Here is a 16,131-nt window from a genome sequence, read left to right as displayed (position 1 = left end):
CATCCTTCCTGCAACACTATCCTGTCTCACTATTATTATTTTCTGTAGATTCATTCATAAGCCCTACAAGTTCTGTCTTGCCTCACCTTCAGTGAGGCTGAGTCTGCATCCTCTCAGAGACCATCTGAATTAACTCATTCTAATAAAACAGTTTCTGCTGTTTAACCTGCATGATTTCAGATTGTGACTGCTTAATAAAGCTCTATGGGCTATTGAAATGGATATTTGAACTTAGAAAGAGAGGAACCATATCCCAGTGGATAGGGCACCAGACTGAGATTTGGCTATGCTGGATCTATTCTTGTCACCAGGCCAATTCAAAATGGCCTCACTGTATGACTTTGAGCAAGTCATTTAAACTCTGTGCCCTCATCTGTAAAATGAGGATGACACCCACTGTTGTGAAGAATATTGTTATATCATTTATACAGTTACCATTAAATGCACACTAATATTCTCCGTGGAAAGCTTTTAAATCATCTCTTGACCCAGATAGTGTTACAAACTAAAAGGTATAGGGCCTAATTCTGCCCTAAAATGCATGCATATAGCCTCTGTCAGCTTCAGTGAGAGTCATACATTCAGAATTTGGGACAGCGTTTGATCCATAAGTAGCAGTTTCTCTAAGCCATACATGAAAGTTATTTGAAAATTCGTATATCATTGCAGGGCAGTCCTTCCTCATTTTCACTAGCTACTTTTTCAAAGTCTTGCCTTGTTTTTTCATCTCACTAAATACATGCGGATAGACATCATTAAAGATTTATCTTAAAGCTGATTTTTCCTTACATAAATGTAAGCATTGCAAATGTAGCTGCTTCCCATGATGTAAAGCCAATGAACTTTTTTTTGGATGGGGTCTTTCTCTTGTTGATTTCCTGTGCCAAATTAAGTGTAGAGAGAGTTTTTATGATTGAATGATGAAAGTGTAATTAAAAAATACTATGCTATGAATACTGACCGTTTCCTGTAGGAATGTTTGAATTTACGGTGAGCTTTTGTAGAACCTATTTTTAACACTCCTTTGGGCAGATCCTCAGTTGATGTAAATTGGCATAGCTCCGTTGGTTTTGCAGAGGGAAGTGCAACACTAAGTATGGTAAAGAAACAAAAGTATATTTGTTTAAAATACACTGCTTAACTTTATCCATAAAAGATTTTTTTAATATATAATTTGTAACGATGTGTCTTCATATTTTTTATTAATATATCTTTCCTAACAAATCCTGAGAAGGACAGGTAAATTTGCATATAAATTAAACAGAAGAATCTTAAATTCTCATTTATACAGGTATGACCTTGTTTCTGAGGAGTGGCTTCCACTGAACAGCACTGTGAACTCTGTAGAGATCAGATATGGTCATTCATTGGCGTTACATGAAGTAGGTAGATTTATTATGCTAATTAATTCTTGCTTTCAATTGTTTCTAGTTCTGTATATATAATGGCTTGGTAGGAGCATTGCTTACTTAGCAGAATGGCAAGGGCAGCCCAAGGGATAAAAGAAAAGAAAACCTTAAGGCAGTCCTACCAGACAGTTAAAAATTTAGTGGTATATACATTGTGTTGGAATTTTTTTGAATACCATACACAAAGTATATGGCTGGATGTGTCATTTGTATATTAAGATAATTTCAGACTTCGTCATCTTTTGATAGATCCTAACTGCTTAAATACTTTGAGGCTCTTCACTTGCTTAGTAGTCACAGACTTTTAAAATCACCTACTTTTCATTTTTATATTTCTTGAGGTAGGGAGGATAGCATAGGGAATTTACCTTTTTTTCCTCCCTAAGTACGTTGTGCATCAGACAATATAATTTGAATAGGACGAGGAGGAGATGGACAGATGTTACCCTAGACTTGCATTGCCCTTGTTAAACTCTACCATAACTCCTTAATAGTTAAGAAGAAAAAGGTACACTTATTGTAATGCTTTTCTAGAGTGAGACTGAGGAGGATTCAAATACTTTTATTTACCTTCTACTAAGAAAGAAAAATAATGAGAAATACTTTTTTCTTAATTTTTGTTTAACATCAGTGAAATGGTTGGATCTTCCATCGATGTTTAGGAGACTTTCATTTAATTTTCCATTAGCATTAGCAGGAGTTATTAGAATAAATCTTCTATACCTTGCACAATATGTGATGGACATTTGTTGGGGAACTATAAACCATAGCAGTTGTTTTCTTTTGTATGTGTGGTGTGTTAATGCCAAAAAGGCTGACCATTTCTTTATTAAACCAACTTTTTTTCCAGAATAAAATCTATATGTATGGAGGAAAAATAGATGCAATGGGGAATGTGACCAATCAGCTCTGGGTATTCCATATACACAATGAGTCATGGGTTCAAGTGATCCCCAAAACCAAGGAGCAGTATGCAGTTGTTGGCCACTCAGCACACATCGTCAATCTGGGAGATGGCAGTGCTGTTATGCTCGTCATCTTTGGGCACTGCCCTCTGTATGGGTATATCAGCAATGTGCAGGAATATAACCTTGGTAGGTACAATCGTGCCAGTTGCTTGTATTTCAGTGTTTGGTTTGCAACCATTAACCAGATCCCGGCAAAAACAGTATATTGAACTTATTGATGTTCAAGTTTTTCCTTCTTTTTCTACAGTATATTTTTTAGAACTTGAATCTAATGTCTTGTACAAAGTGCTTGAATATCTGTACAGTGACTAGAAAGGCATGTACCCCTTGTGGCTATCCAGTATATGTGACAAGATTGCAATGAATGATGAGGCAAGTCTAACTGATTATGAAGTAACTTTGAGTTTTGTTGAAAGCATTCTAAAAATACACAGCAAAGTAGATACGTAAGTAAAAGTCCAGGAATGCCACACTCTTGCAAGGCTTGTGGAGAGCCTTTTTGGACTGTGGGAAGTGTTGGTGTCTCCCTACCATGCCTGCAGAATGAAACCTCAAACTCTCCATGGTTTTTTCTTGAAGTTTAGAAAGCTACAAACTCTGTTCTGTAGCAGCTTTCATTATGCATGGTATGTGAATAATTGAGTTAGATTCATTATTAAATGAATTTTAAACAATTCTGTTCTTGTGAGTGGGATGCCTTTCTTCTTGTGTATATATTGCTGCATTCAGTACCTAGAGCCCCGGTAAAATGCTATGTAGCATCATCTTCTTTGGGGTGACTGGATTCACATTTCGTATATTGTATTTCACACATATGCATACGTTCACCAAAAGCTATTTGTATCTCAGAAGTTCATCAGCTTTAGAGACGTTCAGATATAAAAGTTAGACTGTAAGCTCTCCCAGATGATAGCTGTGTCTTGCTGTATTTATGTACAATGTCCAAGACAGTAAAGCACTGATCTCAATTGGTGCCTGTAAGTATCAGCGTACTATAAATAGCAAATGATAATTTTTACAGTATATTATTGGTTTGTACATTATATTCATGTGTGTTAGCTCTTCCAGTTCATTTTCATAAATAACTTTTTAACTTTCTTAATTCATTGCAGTTTTATCTCGATTTTAAGGCAGTAGTACCCAACGTTTGGTGGGGCCAAATTTTGTAGTTAGCGGCTGCTGAGTTTTTTAGTAGTCCTCCTTTAAATCTCTAATGTCACAGTCCTGGAATTAGTTTGACTTTTTGATTTACCTGGAGAACTTCTTTGTTTAATCTAGGCATGCACTGCCATTAGGTGACATGCTGGGATGTAGTTATTGTGTCTGAAATAGCTGGTGATAGGAATTTGTGACTTTCTTAAGAAGCGAGCAAAAGGAAACAAGATTTCTAGACTGCCATGTTGAATGGTGGCACCAGAAGCTATGGCAAATATGGATAACAAAATCTCCCTCGTGGGTCATTCAAATTTCCTTATTACTTTGGCAAAAATTCTATACAGCTGCTTGTTGCCTAGTATTAAAGCTGGGAAGAGGCATTTTTCCCTCTGTGCCACCCTCTCCTTTAAATAAAACAGTCCAAACTTTTTTTGGTATCTAGGAAACACATAGTTGTTGTTCACATATCAGGAGACTGTGATCCAGTCTGTTGTCAAACGAAGTCAATGATTGTGACAGAAACAAACCAAGAGACAATCTTGGTTCGTTAGGGGAGTCTACTTCATCCTCAGTTTTATATTTCCTGCATGGAAAAATACCTTTGGGGAAATAAACTTATATTCAGAGCTAGAGTCTGCTGCTTTAGGAAATGATGGTGTGGGAACTTGGATATGGTTTTCTTCTTAGTTCTTAAAGACACCAACGTGCGTAAGTTTCCGAAGGCTACACCATTCATTTCCTTTAATTTTTGGGAAGAAGTTCCTTGCATATCAGTCAGACCTCTGAAGTTACTTTGTTTCTTCCTGTATTTGCCTGTCTTGGGAAGCCTGCGTGGCATTTCATTCAGAGCCTCTCAGCATTGCTCCTTAATTGGGGGGAAAAAAAGAAGTTTTGGTGTTTAGTTGGGTAAAATGTTTCTCTCAGGCTGATCATTATACTTTGTTATGCTCCCAAGCCCTGCCATTCAAGGGAGTGAGGGACCAGGGCCATCAGTCACACCTGAGTTCTCAAGCATGGCTATGAAGAACACAATAGTTAGGCCACCATTCTTTTAAAAAATATATCCCAGTGAGTTTGGCCTCTGTGCTTTCTTGCCTTAAATCTATAGAAGAGTGTTTTTGGATATCAAAACAAATCAAGTAACTTTACTGGTGATTTGATGTCACTAAAATGTGATAGATAATTTTAATGCTTTTTATATTTCACTCTCTTGGCTTGTCTTTGAAGTTTAATGAATGACTGGAGGAGGAGATTGCCTGTGGTCTAATTAAAAGAATCTGACAGCACAGTACCTCTTGGCAGCTAACTTACCCACTGAGCAGGCACATTTTTTTTTCTTTGAGGAGTAGCTCAGACTGCCTCTTAAAAAGTAAAAGACAGAGAGAGGCTGTAGCTATGGAGTATGCAGTGCTGGTGGTTTTGAGTTAAGGAAGAGTCTCTTTCCTAGCTAAATCTATTGACCTGTTTTCAGTACTTATACGTTACGTCTTTTGTCAAATACAAGTTTCTTTCTCTTCTTAGCGACAAATACATGGAATATTTTACAAACAAGTGGAGCCTTGGTGCAGGGAGGATATGGTCATAGCAGTGTTTACGATCCAAACACCCAATCAATCTATATCCATGGAGGTTACAAAGCATTCAGTGCTAATAAGTATAGACTAGCAGATGACTTATACAAATATGAAGTTGATACACGGATGTGGTAAGTATCTTTTCATCTTCTGACCTCATCTGAATGTAATGTATTAGAGTACTGGCTGTTTGCAAAATGATGAAATATTATCTGGTTAATTAAACTGAAGGTAGAATACTACTGTTTTCTGTGACTTGGGTTTCAGGCTGTGAGCCCACTCCTTTCTGCCCAGCTAGAAGTTTAGGCTTCCAATTCGCTGCCTTTTCAGGACTGGTAGTACATTCCATAAGATCTCCTAAACTGCCTTCTGACAGCCCATTTTTTTTCTTAGCACTTCCCTCCCCTTCAAGCGGAATGCCCACCCATGCTTTTGGCTGGTTGCTCAACAGGCTTTTGCATTCCGGCCTCCATCCAGGAACAGAGCAGTGCTCAGGAACTCTTTCTATACAGGAAGCACCACAGCACTCAGCTCTCTGTTCCAAATTAGAGCAGGTCGTTGGGCCGCATTATTGAGTGCTTTGTTGTAGAAATGTGACTTAAAGGTAGGGAAAATCTTTCCCTCCATATGAACTACAATCACAGTGTTGATGTCCAGCAGCATCCCAGCTACAACAACTTTGCTGGTTCTGGTGGCATGAACCCACACAGCCAGGAAACTGATGTTCAGTCAGCTATGCATTCTGCCCCAAACCTTTTAAGGCCTTACTCTCTCAAATCATTGGGGAAATCACGGAAGAGAGTGCTCTCTTTAGCTGTCAGTACTGTTAATCGTATTGATTTGATGCACGGTCAGTGGCTAATATAATTAATGCTGTCCATGATTTAATTATGGATGAGGCATCCAGTTTTACATGTATTAATCTGCAGGGCTATATTACTAGTTCAGAAGTTTTAGTCAAGATATTGGCTTAGGTTGAGGGCGGGACAGCATCCAATTTAAATGATGACCCTTTTGGGTTGGTTTAGAGTTTTGTAACCACCAGGACAATCATGAAATTCTCCCAGGTAGTTTGTGGCTCAATGGCTGTTGCTGGCCATATGCTAAATATTGATTTTTGGTGAAGACTGGAGGTGGCAGATGGGTGTATTACATCCTTGTCCAGGACAAGATGTTTCAGTGGAATGCCACTGATGAATATGACCCAAGAATCAGGGGGAGGGAGGGTAGTTGAGAAGAGGAAATCAAATTATAGGAGGCAAGGAGCAGACTGGAAAGAAAAGGCCATTGCATATTATATTAGAAAAATAATTAAGTGGATTGCCACCACAAATGTCTCTCCAAAGTGGGTTTGGAAATTACTTTGCCTTTTTCAGGTGGCTGTTAGTTTCTTTAAAGGGAAGATATAGATATAGATAGATATATAATATAATATAATGTTGTTTATTTTCTTTTCTGAAGGACAATTCTTAAAGATAGTCGATTTTTCCGCTATTTGCACACTGCTGTGATAATGAGTGGAACCATGCTGGTGTTTGGAGGAAATACACACAATGACACATCAATGAGCCATGGTGCTAAGTGCTTTTCTTCAGATTTTATGGCATATGATATTGGTAAGTTCCCAAGCAAAAACCTTTCCTTGGAGATGAAAAGAGAGAACTGTCTTTAAAAAGACTAATTGAAATGCTATGTATATGATACCAAATTCTGTTGTAAGAATACTACAGGAGAACGTACAAGCAGGAAAGACCGACTTAACTTGGGTTACTACACATTTCAAAACTATTGAACTGGATACTAATAGTGCAGCAACTTTGTAGGCGAGTACAGCAGCATTTATATAGCCAGTAGGAGCTCACATACAACCTTGAATATTAAAACCCCATTTCTGAGTAGGAGATCTGTGGTTTGGAATAAGTGGTTTTTTTTTGTTTGTTTTTTGTTTTTTTGTTTGTTTACTCATTTTGGACCGTGTTTGGGGATGTTTAGCTTGGGTAAACAACACACACTAGTATAAGGAATGGAGTTTTAACATCTCATCCAGCGAACTAATCTGACATCTCATAGGCTCTCTGTATTTGTGATATAACAGAAACATAGTATGCCATGCCAAATACAAACACTGGATGCTGCTAGAGCTTGCCATGTTGTCAGCATTCTCTAGTTAGTTGATCTTAGATCTAGGAGCAGGATCTCCTGAATATAAAGCATCGCGACAAGATAAATCTTGACTGATGAATGTGTACACTCCATAAATCCAAATGTCTCTGCAAGTGCTATTGAGTAACCAAGCCAAATGACTGGGTTTCACTTCAGAGGATTAGATGTTGGTGACTTTGTGTAGCCAGAAGAGGGCAGTGTTTATTTGCAAATACCTAGTCCAGAAACTATGTTAAATAAAAATAAGAGGTGAAATTATTTAAAAAGAGAACATACATGCATATCCAGCGAATTGAAATTTGAGGAGAGAGCACCATACAGAATTCAAATCGCTGTATCTTAGGGTATATCTACACTGCAGTTAAACCTGCACCTGGCCTGTGCCAACTGGTTCGGGCTAAGGGGATGTTTAATTGAGGTGTACATATTTGGGCTGGAGCCTGGGCTCTAGGACCCTACTGAGTGGGAAGGTCGCAGAGCTTGGGCTGCAGCCCAAGCCTGAACATCTGCATTGCAGTTAAACAGCCCGCTGACACAGGCCAGCTGTGGGTTTTCAATTGCAGTGTAGACGTACCCTTAGGTATTAAATACAGCAAAAGAGAGATCTCACCTACTGAAATTCCCTGAAGTAAAGAAGCCCTTCCTGGTTCTCTGCAATAAGGTTAATATTCTGAATTTTGACTTCTTGATTTAAGCAAGTTTTTAAACTATTTACCATTTTAAAAGGTCAACATAAAAATCATTTACAGTAAGGCCATGAATACAATTACTCTCCTTCCCCCACCCAAAAAAGGAAAAAAATAAATCTCTGTTTGCCCTATCAAACTCAGTTATGATACCAATTACTGAATAAAGCTGTATATTTTGACAGCACATATATTCTGTTTGGATAATCAATACATTGTAAATCTAAGGTTGGAAGAAGAGAATTCTTAGTAATTTCTAACTCATTAGTTTCTTCCAATATTTGATCTTCTGTTAAAGTTTGAGAAAGGAGCTTAGAAAGCAAAACATTCCAAGTCTCCTAATAATCTAGAAAAAATATATTTGGCCTCTCATAACTCACAACTTGCTGGATATAAATTGCAAATTATGTTCTAATTTTGCTGAAGTCTTCCATTACAAGGTTGAACCATGTGTGCTAGTCTTATGAATGATCTCAGGAAAGGTTACATCCTGTAACAATTGAGTAGATAACTTAAAAAAAAATCAATTTTGAAATAACCATTTGCTAGAGCATTAAATGCAGCTAGTAGAGTCCTATCTATTTCTCTTCTCACCACACTTTCTTGTCTAGGTATTGCACAGGGAGAAGGTAAATCAATGACTCTCTGTGGAAGGGTAGTTCCAGATCAAATGTCTTACCCCATAGTTCCTCAAATAACTTCCCTAAAGCAACAATAGGGTTATTTCTCACTGCACCCTCTTGTAAGTCGATTTGCACACCTGTTGGAGGATGTGGATTTATTTTCCAGTTGCTTCAACCTGTGATGCAATGTGGCATTACCTTATATTAAAGACTTTGTCAGCAGTCTGGAGCTCTTTAGATTTTCTTCCCTAATAACATATTGACTTTTCTCTATTTAATTGCATAGAGATTTCCAGTTTCTCAACCTGATGAAACATGTTAACTAATTGTAGATCGGTTAAACTTCACTGTTTTCCTCTTCCGATGCTGAAGAAGCCACACTATGAGAGAGGCTTTACCTATACCGGCAGGGATAAAAAGTGTGCAGTCTTTTGGCCATTAGCCTCCACGGCATTCCCTTTTACTTGGCCCAACATGTAGCACTTCAATTTACCAAACTTTTTCTGCTTTTTTTCCTTTGGCTGATTAGTGAATTCTGTGTTTCTTGTGTTGATTTCTTCACAGTACCTAAAGAAAGAAATTATATGAGAAACCAAAGTAAATAAGCAGCACTCAAAAATGTAGCTAATAAGTCAGTAAGTTCTTGGAATGTATTGGAGGCAATTTTTTATTTCAGAAGATGGAAACAGCTATTAGGGGAGAGGCTGTTCTAGATTTGATTTTGACAAATAAGGAGGAACCAGGAGAGAATATGAAAGTGGAAGGCAGCCTGGGTGAAAGTGATCATGAAATTATAGAGTTCGTGATTCTAAGGAATGGTAGGAGGGAGAACAGCAAAATAAAGGCCATGGATTTCAAGAAGGCAGACTTTAGCAAATTCAGGGAGTTGGTAGGTAAGATCCCATGAAAAGCAAGTCTAAGGAGAAAAACAATAGACAGTTGGCAGTTTTTGAAAGAGACATTATTAAGGGAGCAAGAGGAAATTATTCCACTGTGTAGGAAAGAGAGGAAGTATGGCAAGAGACCACCCTGGCTTAACCAGCAGATTGTCAGTGATCTAAAAATCAAAAAGGAGTCCTACAAAAAGTGGAAACGAGGTCAAATTACAAAGGATGAATATAAACAAATAACCATAAGTATGGAGAGACAAAATTAGAAAGGCCAAGGCACAAAACTAGATCAAACTAGGTAGAAAGATAAAGGGTAACAAGAAAACATTTTACAAATACATTAGAAGCAAAAGGAAGACCAAGGACAGGGTAGGCCTGTTTCTCAATGACAGAATAATAATAACAGAAAATGTGGAAATGGCAAAGGTGCTTAATGACTTCTTTGTTTCGGTTTTCACCAAGAAGTTTGGTGGTGATTGGATGTCTAACATAGTGAATGCCAGTGAAAATGAGGTAGGATCAGAAGAGACTAAAATAGGGAAAGAACAAGTTAAAGATAACCTGGACAAATTAGATGTCTTCAAGTCACCAGGGCCTGACAAAATGCATCCTAGAATACTCAAGGAGCTGACTGAGGAGATATCTGAGCCATTAGCAATTATCTTTGAGAAGTCATGGAAGATGGGAGTGATTCCAAATATAGTGCCCGTCTGTAAAAAGGGAAATAATGACAACCCAGGGAATTACAGACCAGTCAGCTTAACTTCTGTATCCAGAAAGATAATGGAGCAAATAATTAAGCAATCAATTTGCAAACAGCTAGAAGGTAATAAGGTGATGACAAAAACATGCTGACTGTTATTTAAGAACAAATAGTGTCAAACCAACCTGATAGTGTTCTTTGACAGGGTAACAAGCCTTGTGGACAGGAGAGATGTGGTATATGTGGTAGATCTTGATTTTAGTAAGGCTTTTGATACTGTCCAGCATGACCTTCTCATAAATAAAGTAGGGAAATGCAACCTAGATAGAGCTACTATAAGGTGGGTGCAAAACCAGTTTGAAAACCATTCCCAGAGAGTCGTTATCAGTGGTTCAGAGTCATGCTGGAAGGCCATAATGAGTGGGGTCCCGCAGGGATCAGTTTTGGGTCCAGTTCTGTTCAATATCTTCATCAGTGATTTAGATAATGGCATAGAGAGTACACTTATAAAGTTTGCTGACAATACCAGTCGGGGAGGGGTTGCAAGTGCTTTGGAGGATAAGATTAAAATTCAAAATGATCTGGACAAACTGGAGAAATGGTCTGAAGTAAACAGGATGAAAATCAGTAAGAACAAATGGTAAGTACTCCACTTAGGAAAGAACAATCAGTTGCACGCGTACAAAATGGGAAACGACAGCCTAGGAAGGAGTACTGCAGAAAGAGATCTGGGGGTCATAGTGGACCACAAGTGAAATATGAGTCAACTGTGTGATGCTGTTGCAAAAAAAGCAAATGTCATTCTGGGATGTATTAGCAGGAGTGTTGTAAGCAAGACATGAGAAGTAATTCTTCTGCTCTATTCTGCGCTGATTAGGCCTCAACTGGCTTATTGTGTCCAGTTCTGGGCATTACATTGTTTGGTGATTAATTCCAGTAATTAAAACAAACAACCCCCCTCCCAACTGTTACCCATAATTCCACCAAAGTCCTTGAAGGTTGTTCCACTGAGTCCCCTCAAAGTGAGGCCAGCAGGAGCCGCTAGCTCTCCAGCAGTACAGCTTACTCCCCTTCTGCATGGATGGGTGCATAGGTTGGGGAAGAGCCATTGCATACCATCTCCTCCTCTTTGGGGGCCCCATGGGAACGTAGGGATAAGAGCAGTCCCTTAACTCCCTGAAGCACAGGGAATGCTATTGTCCCCAGTCCTTATGCAGGCTTCATGAGGGCATAGGGAAGGCTCATTGCACTCCTGCCCTCCAGAGATCCATGTAAGGGGCAGGCTGTACCTGGCCCTAAGATGGTTTCACATAGGTACACCTTTCACTTTGTCTTGAAATGTTGTGTAGTAGTTGGTGCCTTGTGCTTTTAAACAGCTACCCCACTCAACTGTAGAGGTGGTTGCATTGTGGTGAGGGGTGAAATGGTTTCTGTGTAGCTATTGAAGTACTGTCCTTTGGGATCTTTCAGGAAGAAATGTGCTATGTAAATGTCAGTTATTAATTATGCTAGAGGAATTTTTCTGAAGTGAGCTTTCCTTAATCCTAGCTTGTGATCATTGGTCAGTACTTCCTCGACCTGATCTCCATCATGATGTCAACAGATTTGGACATTCTGCTGTGCTGAGTAACAGGTCAGAAGACAAAAAAAAGTCTTACTTTATATCTGCATACTGTGTACTTAAATGAGCCCATATACAGACATATATGTATGTGTTTATAAGGTAACTGAGAACTTCAACTGGAAACCAAATTGAAGTTCTGTGACCTTACTTCCTGTCATAGCTTCAACTTGCATCTCTGTGCTGAAGATTTCCAACCTATAACCTCTTAACTCCATCCAGTTTCTTATTTTTAGCTGCCCTGACTCAGTCTCGTCTCCAACTAAACCAGACACTGTTGCTATCTCATCTCTAGAACTCAATCAGTCCAAAATTGAATTTTTCATCTTCCCTCCAAATACTTCTCCTTCTCTTCCCTTCTCTATCCCCATTGTCATCTCTGCTTTTATTACCTTTAATAGCTCCAAAAATATACTCTTTCTTCAGTGCTCCTACTTATAAGACCTCTGTCCACATCTTGGTTACCTTTTCTTGCTTGCTTGTAACCTTCCTTCTATCTAGCCTCTTCTCTTTTTGCCACCCACAAAATGTATGCTGTTCAGGCACAAATCCAGCTGGGGTCCATGCCATTTTGCTGGCTACGTTTGCTTTGATAATATCCACAGTGTGTGATTTGCTAAGTCTCTGGTTTTGGTTCCAGTGCCATCTCTCTCTGAGGATGCCTCTCTTAAACACATGCAAGGGGGGAGATTTATTTAAGTCACAAATGGGAGGTAGGCCTGTAATTCCCAGTAACTGTTAAGGGAGTTGAGCTTCTAACTGCCCTTCGTGCCTTTGAAAATCTCACACAAAATAGATAGCAGCTAAATACCTTCAATGCAGTGACTTTTGTGAATTGCTTTTAAGGGCATACTTAAGTTTTTGTTAATTGGGACCAAAAATATCTATAAGATGAAAGGAATGAACTTTTGCCAACCAAATTTCTATTCAGTTCCATTAGTTTTCACATTCTGCATTAACTAGTCCAGCAGTTCTCAAACTGTGGGTTGGGACCCCAAAGTGGGTCGCAACTCCATTTTAATGGGGTCACCAGGGCCTTTATTAGACTTGCTGGGATCCAAAGCTAAAGCTGAAGTCTTAGCTCCACCCCTGCCCTGAGCAGTGGGGCTCGGGCTGTGGCCCCTCTCCCCCCACCCAAACCGGAGGAGGGAGGGCCCAGTCTCTGCCCCCTCCCAGGGTCATTTTGTAACTCTGTTGTCAGAAGGGGGTTGCAGTGCAGTGAAGTTTGAGAACCCCTTAACTAGTCGTCATTAAAACTAAATTGTGTGTGCAACTGTGTAAAAATAATAGTAACACATACGGTGGTATTGTGCCTAAAACATAGATGTGATCCTTGTCCTCAGGAGCTTGGAAAAATCAATTCTTTAACTAAATAGTGTTCTATTTTAATCAGTTGACAAAACGATTCTTTGACTGCTCATTTGCAAAGAGCCACAGCATAAATTTGATCTTTGTGATACCATTGTCTCACCCAAGACATTTTTCCTCGTACGTCTCAATATCAAACAAATTCAACACCCCCACCTCCGCACCAATGCCACCCACAATATATTCTCCTATACCTCTTTGACTTCTTTTAGCTCCATCTACCCATTGTTGTTGCCATGCTAGGCATATGGCATACGCTCTGAAGGTTGTGCACTCACATTTAATTCCAACCCCTCCAGCCAGATCGTTTGGTCCACAATAGTTGGGGCTTCAATCTTCCCCCCTTCTATATGGGTGTTCATCCGCCATGATTCTTGGTGCTGTTTTATTTACTGGTATTTGATTAAGAAACATTAAATACTTACCCCCAGAAGTATATTCTCCTGTCGATTTTCCTGAAACAGCTTAATTTCACCATTATGGAAGAATTTTCCATAGCATCATACATCCACATTTTGAGAGCTGCTGACTCATTCTATCCCACATGGACATTAGCCAATTCTTTTTCATGAGTCACATCCAGAGTAGTTGCATTAAATCCCAAATTCCAGGGTTGTGAGTTCAGTCCTTGAGGGGGCCACCTAGAGGGAGCTGGGGCAAAATCAGTACTTGGTCCTGCTAGTGAAGGCAGGCGGCTGGACTTAATGACCTTTCAGGGTCCCTTCCGGTTCTATGAGATAGGTATATCTCCATAGCTCTCATTCTCCGTTGCAGTTAATTGTTTCTGAGCACCTTCAGGTGTTAACCCTTTCACTCTCCCTTCTTCACTTCACTTGGGGATTAGGGATGATTTAGTTGGGGATTGGTCTTGCTTTGAGCAGGATGTTGGACTAGGTGACCTCCTGACATCCCTTCCAACCCTGATATTCTATGATTCTATGAAAAACTTTTTTTTTCCCTTTTCTTCATTCTGACCAAGTTGCAGCTCCTGTCTCTTAAGATGGTCTATTAACTTTGCTTCTGACTCCAAACCCTGTTGTGCCAAGTCATCTTTAACCGCCCCTAACTTTAATTTACAATCCTCCATATGCCTTTACTGGAGTAGCACCAAACATAGAAAAAACTACTGGCACTCTCCCATAATGGTGCCTTTACTCTAAACTTCTTACAAGTAGACTTAAGTGCCTCCTTTCCTTCACCCTCTCCCCTGGTGGTTGTCACACAAACAGCACAAGATCAGAAATCCGAAGTGCAGGCACTGCAATGTTTATTGGGATTAATTCCAAGCAAACATATACATAACTCTACACCAGAGTTGGTCAAACTACCGCCCGTGGGTCACATCCAGCCCACAGGACCGTCCTGCCTGGCCCTTGAGCTCCTGGCTGGGGAGGCTAGCCCCCGGCCCCTCCCCCACTGTCCCCTTGCCAGCGCAATGCTCTGGGTGGTGCGGCTGCAAGCTCCTGCTGGACAGCATGGCTGGTTCCAGCCATAAGGTGGTGGTGGTGGGCAGGGGGGTGGGGGAGTGAGTTGGATAGGCGTGGGAGTCCCAGGAGGGCCTGTTGGGGCAGGGGTGTAGATAGGGGTCGGGAGAGTCAAGAGAGAGGGAGCAGGGGGGATTGGATGGGGAGCTGGTTGGGGCGGGGGGTCCTGGGAGGAGGCAGTCATGGGACAAGGAATGGGGGGGTTGGATGGGTCGGGGATTCTAAGGGAGGCAGTAGAGGGTGGGGATTGGAGGGGGTGGAGGCCAGGCTGTTTGGGGAGGCACAACCTTCCCTGCCCAGCGCTCCATACAGTTTGGCAACCCCAATGTGGCCCTCAGGCCAAAAAGGTTGCCCCACCCTTGCTCTACATGCTCTCAAAGTCTGTTCCCCAATATTCCGTTCCCAGCTCTGATGCTGCAGAGCCTTGCCTGTGTCCCCATTCCATCATTCTCTTTTCCAGTTCTCTATTTTCCTTTCCCAGCTGTTCCAGCTGAGTCTGCATGGCTTGTGCTTGCCTTACTTCCTTCTCAAAACTTTCCTGGCAGATTTTAAAACTTTCTTGCGGGGTCTGTAGCCCTGCACATGCCTCCCCCTTGTATTCAGTCACACCTCTACCCTGATATAACACTGTCCTTGGGAGCCAAAAAATTCTTACTGCGTTATACAGAACTTGCCTTGATCTGCCAGAACGTGCAGGCCCCTCTCCCCCCCCCCCCAGCGCTGCTTTGCCGCGTTATATCCGAATTCGTGTTTTATCGGGTCGTGTTATATCGGGGTAGAGGTGTACATCTTTTTCTTAGCCCGCCACAACAACCGTATCACAACTGCCTGCTTCTTGCTGGCATTAGGCTTATACAGCTGTACATACATCTCAAACATGTTTTCTAATGTATCAATTATCACGTCAGGTTCTACTGCATCCTCCATCCAAGGGCAGGTCGCAAATGCAATCTCAATAACCCAACAGGGACTCTCCCCGCACGCTCTCATTCACTTATATTTAATGTTGCACGTTCCCAAAACTCCATGCAGTATCTCCTCACGTGTACTTTTAATCCCATAAATAAGGAGTTGCCTGTGAGACAGTGTCTCACAATCTGGCACTCCTTATATCTCTCCCCTACTCACAATTCTTCACCAAATGTTAGGCTCTGATAGAGGCCTCCCTATGGGATGGGGGAGCAGGCAGATACCAGACACACTGTTCACAGATGCATCTGATGAAGTGGGTTGTAGCTCACGAAAGCTTATGCTCAAATAAATGTATTAGTCTCTAAGGTGCCACAAGTACTCCTGTTCTTTTCACAGATACAGACTAACACGGCTGCTACTCTGAAACCAGTGTTGGTATATAATACTCTAAATATTTTATTGATTACAATATAAACCCCACTCACTCCACATTCACACTCCTTTTATACTACACCAGAGTCTGTAGATCCAAAGGAAATCCTGATGGCCAGTCGAAATTCAGTCCGATGACAAGG

General features: G+C 40.6%; 1 protein-coding gene across 4 annotated transcripts in view; it reads left to right on the top strand.

Moving 5' to 3' along the window:
- The window catches only part of ATRN (attractin), a 381,873-nt gene that overhangs the window by 79,624 nt on the left and 286,118 nt on the right, over positions 1–16,131 (top strand). For all 4 annotated transcript variants that reach the window (XM_030564553.1, XM_030564552.1, XM_030564551.1 and 1 more), the window contains exons 7-11: positions 1,292–1,382; positions 2,260–2,503; positions 5,054–5,237; positions 6,568–6,722; positions 11,720–11,804. In XM_030564553.1, coding sequence (XP_030420413.1) covers positions 1,292–1,382; positions 2,260–2,503; positions 5,054–5,237; positions 6,568–6,722; positions 11,720–11,804 — 759 coding nt within the window. The remainder of the gene's footprint in view (positions 1–1,291; positions 1,383–2,259; positions 2,504–5,053; positions 5,238–6,567; positions 6,723–11,719; positions 11,805–16,131) is intronic.

Source organism: Gopherus evgoodei, chromosome 5 (genome assembly GCF_007399415.2).
Source record: "Gopherus evgoodei ecotype Sinaloan lineage chromosome 5, rGopEvg1_v1.p, whole genome shotgun sequence".
NCBI lineage: Eukaryota > Metazoa > Chordata > Testudines > Testudinidae > Gopherus > Gopherus evgoodei.
The sequence above is the reverse complement of the archived record's forward strand: the minus strand, read 5'-3'. Positions and strand labels throughout refer to the sequence as shown.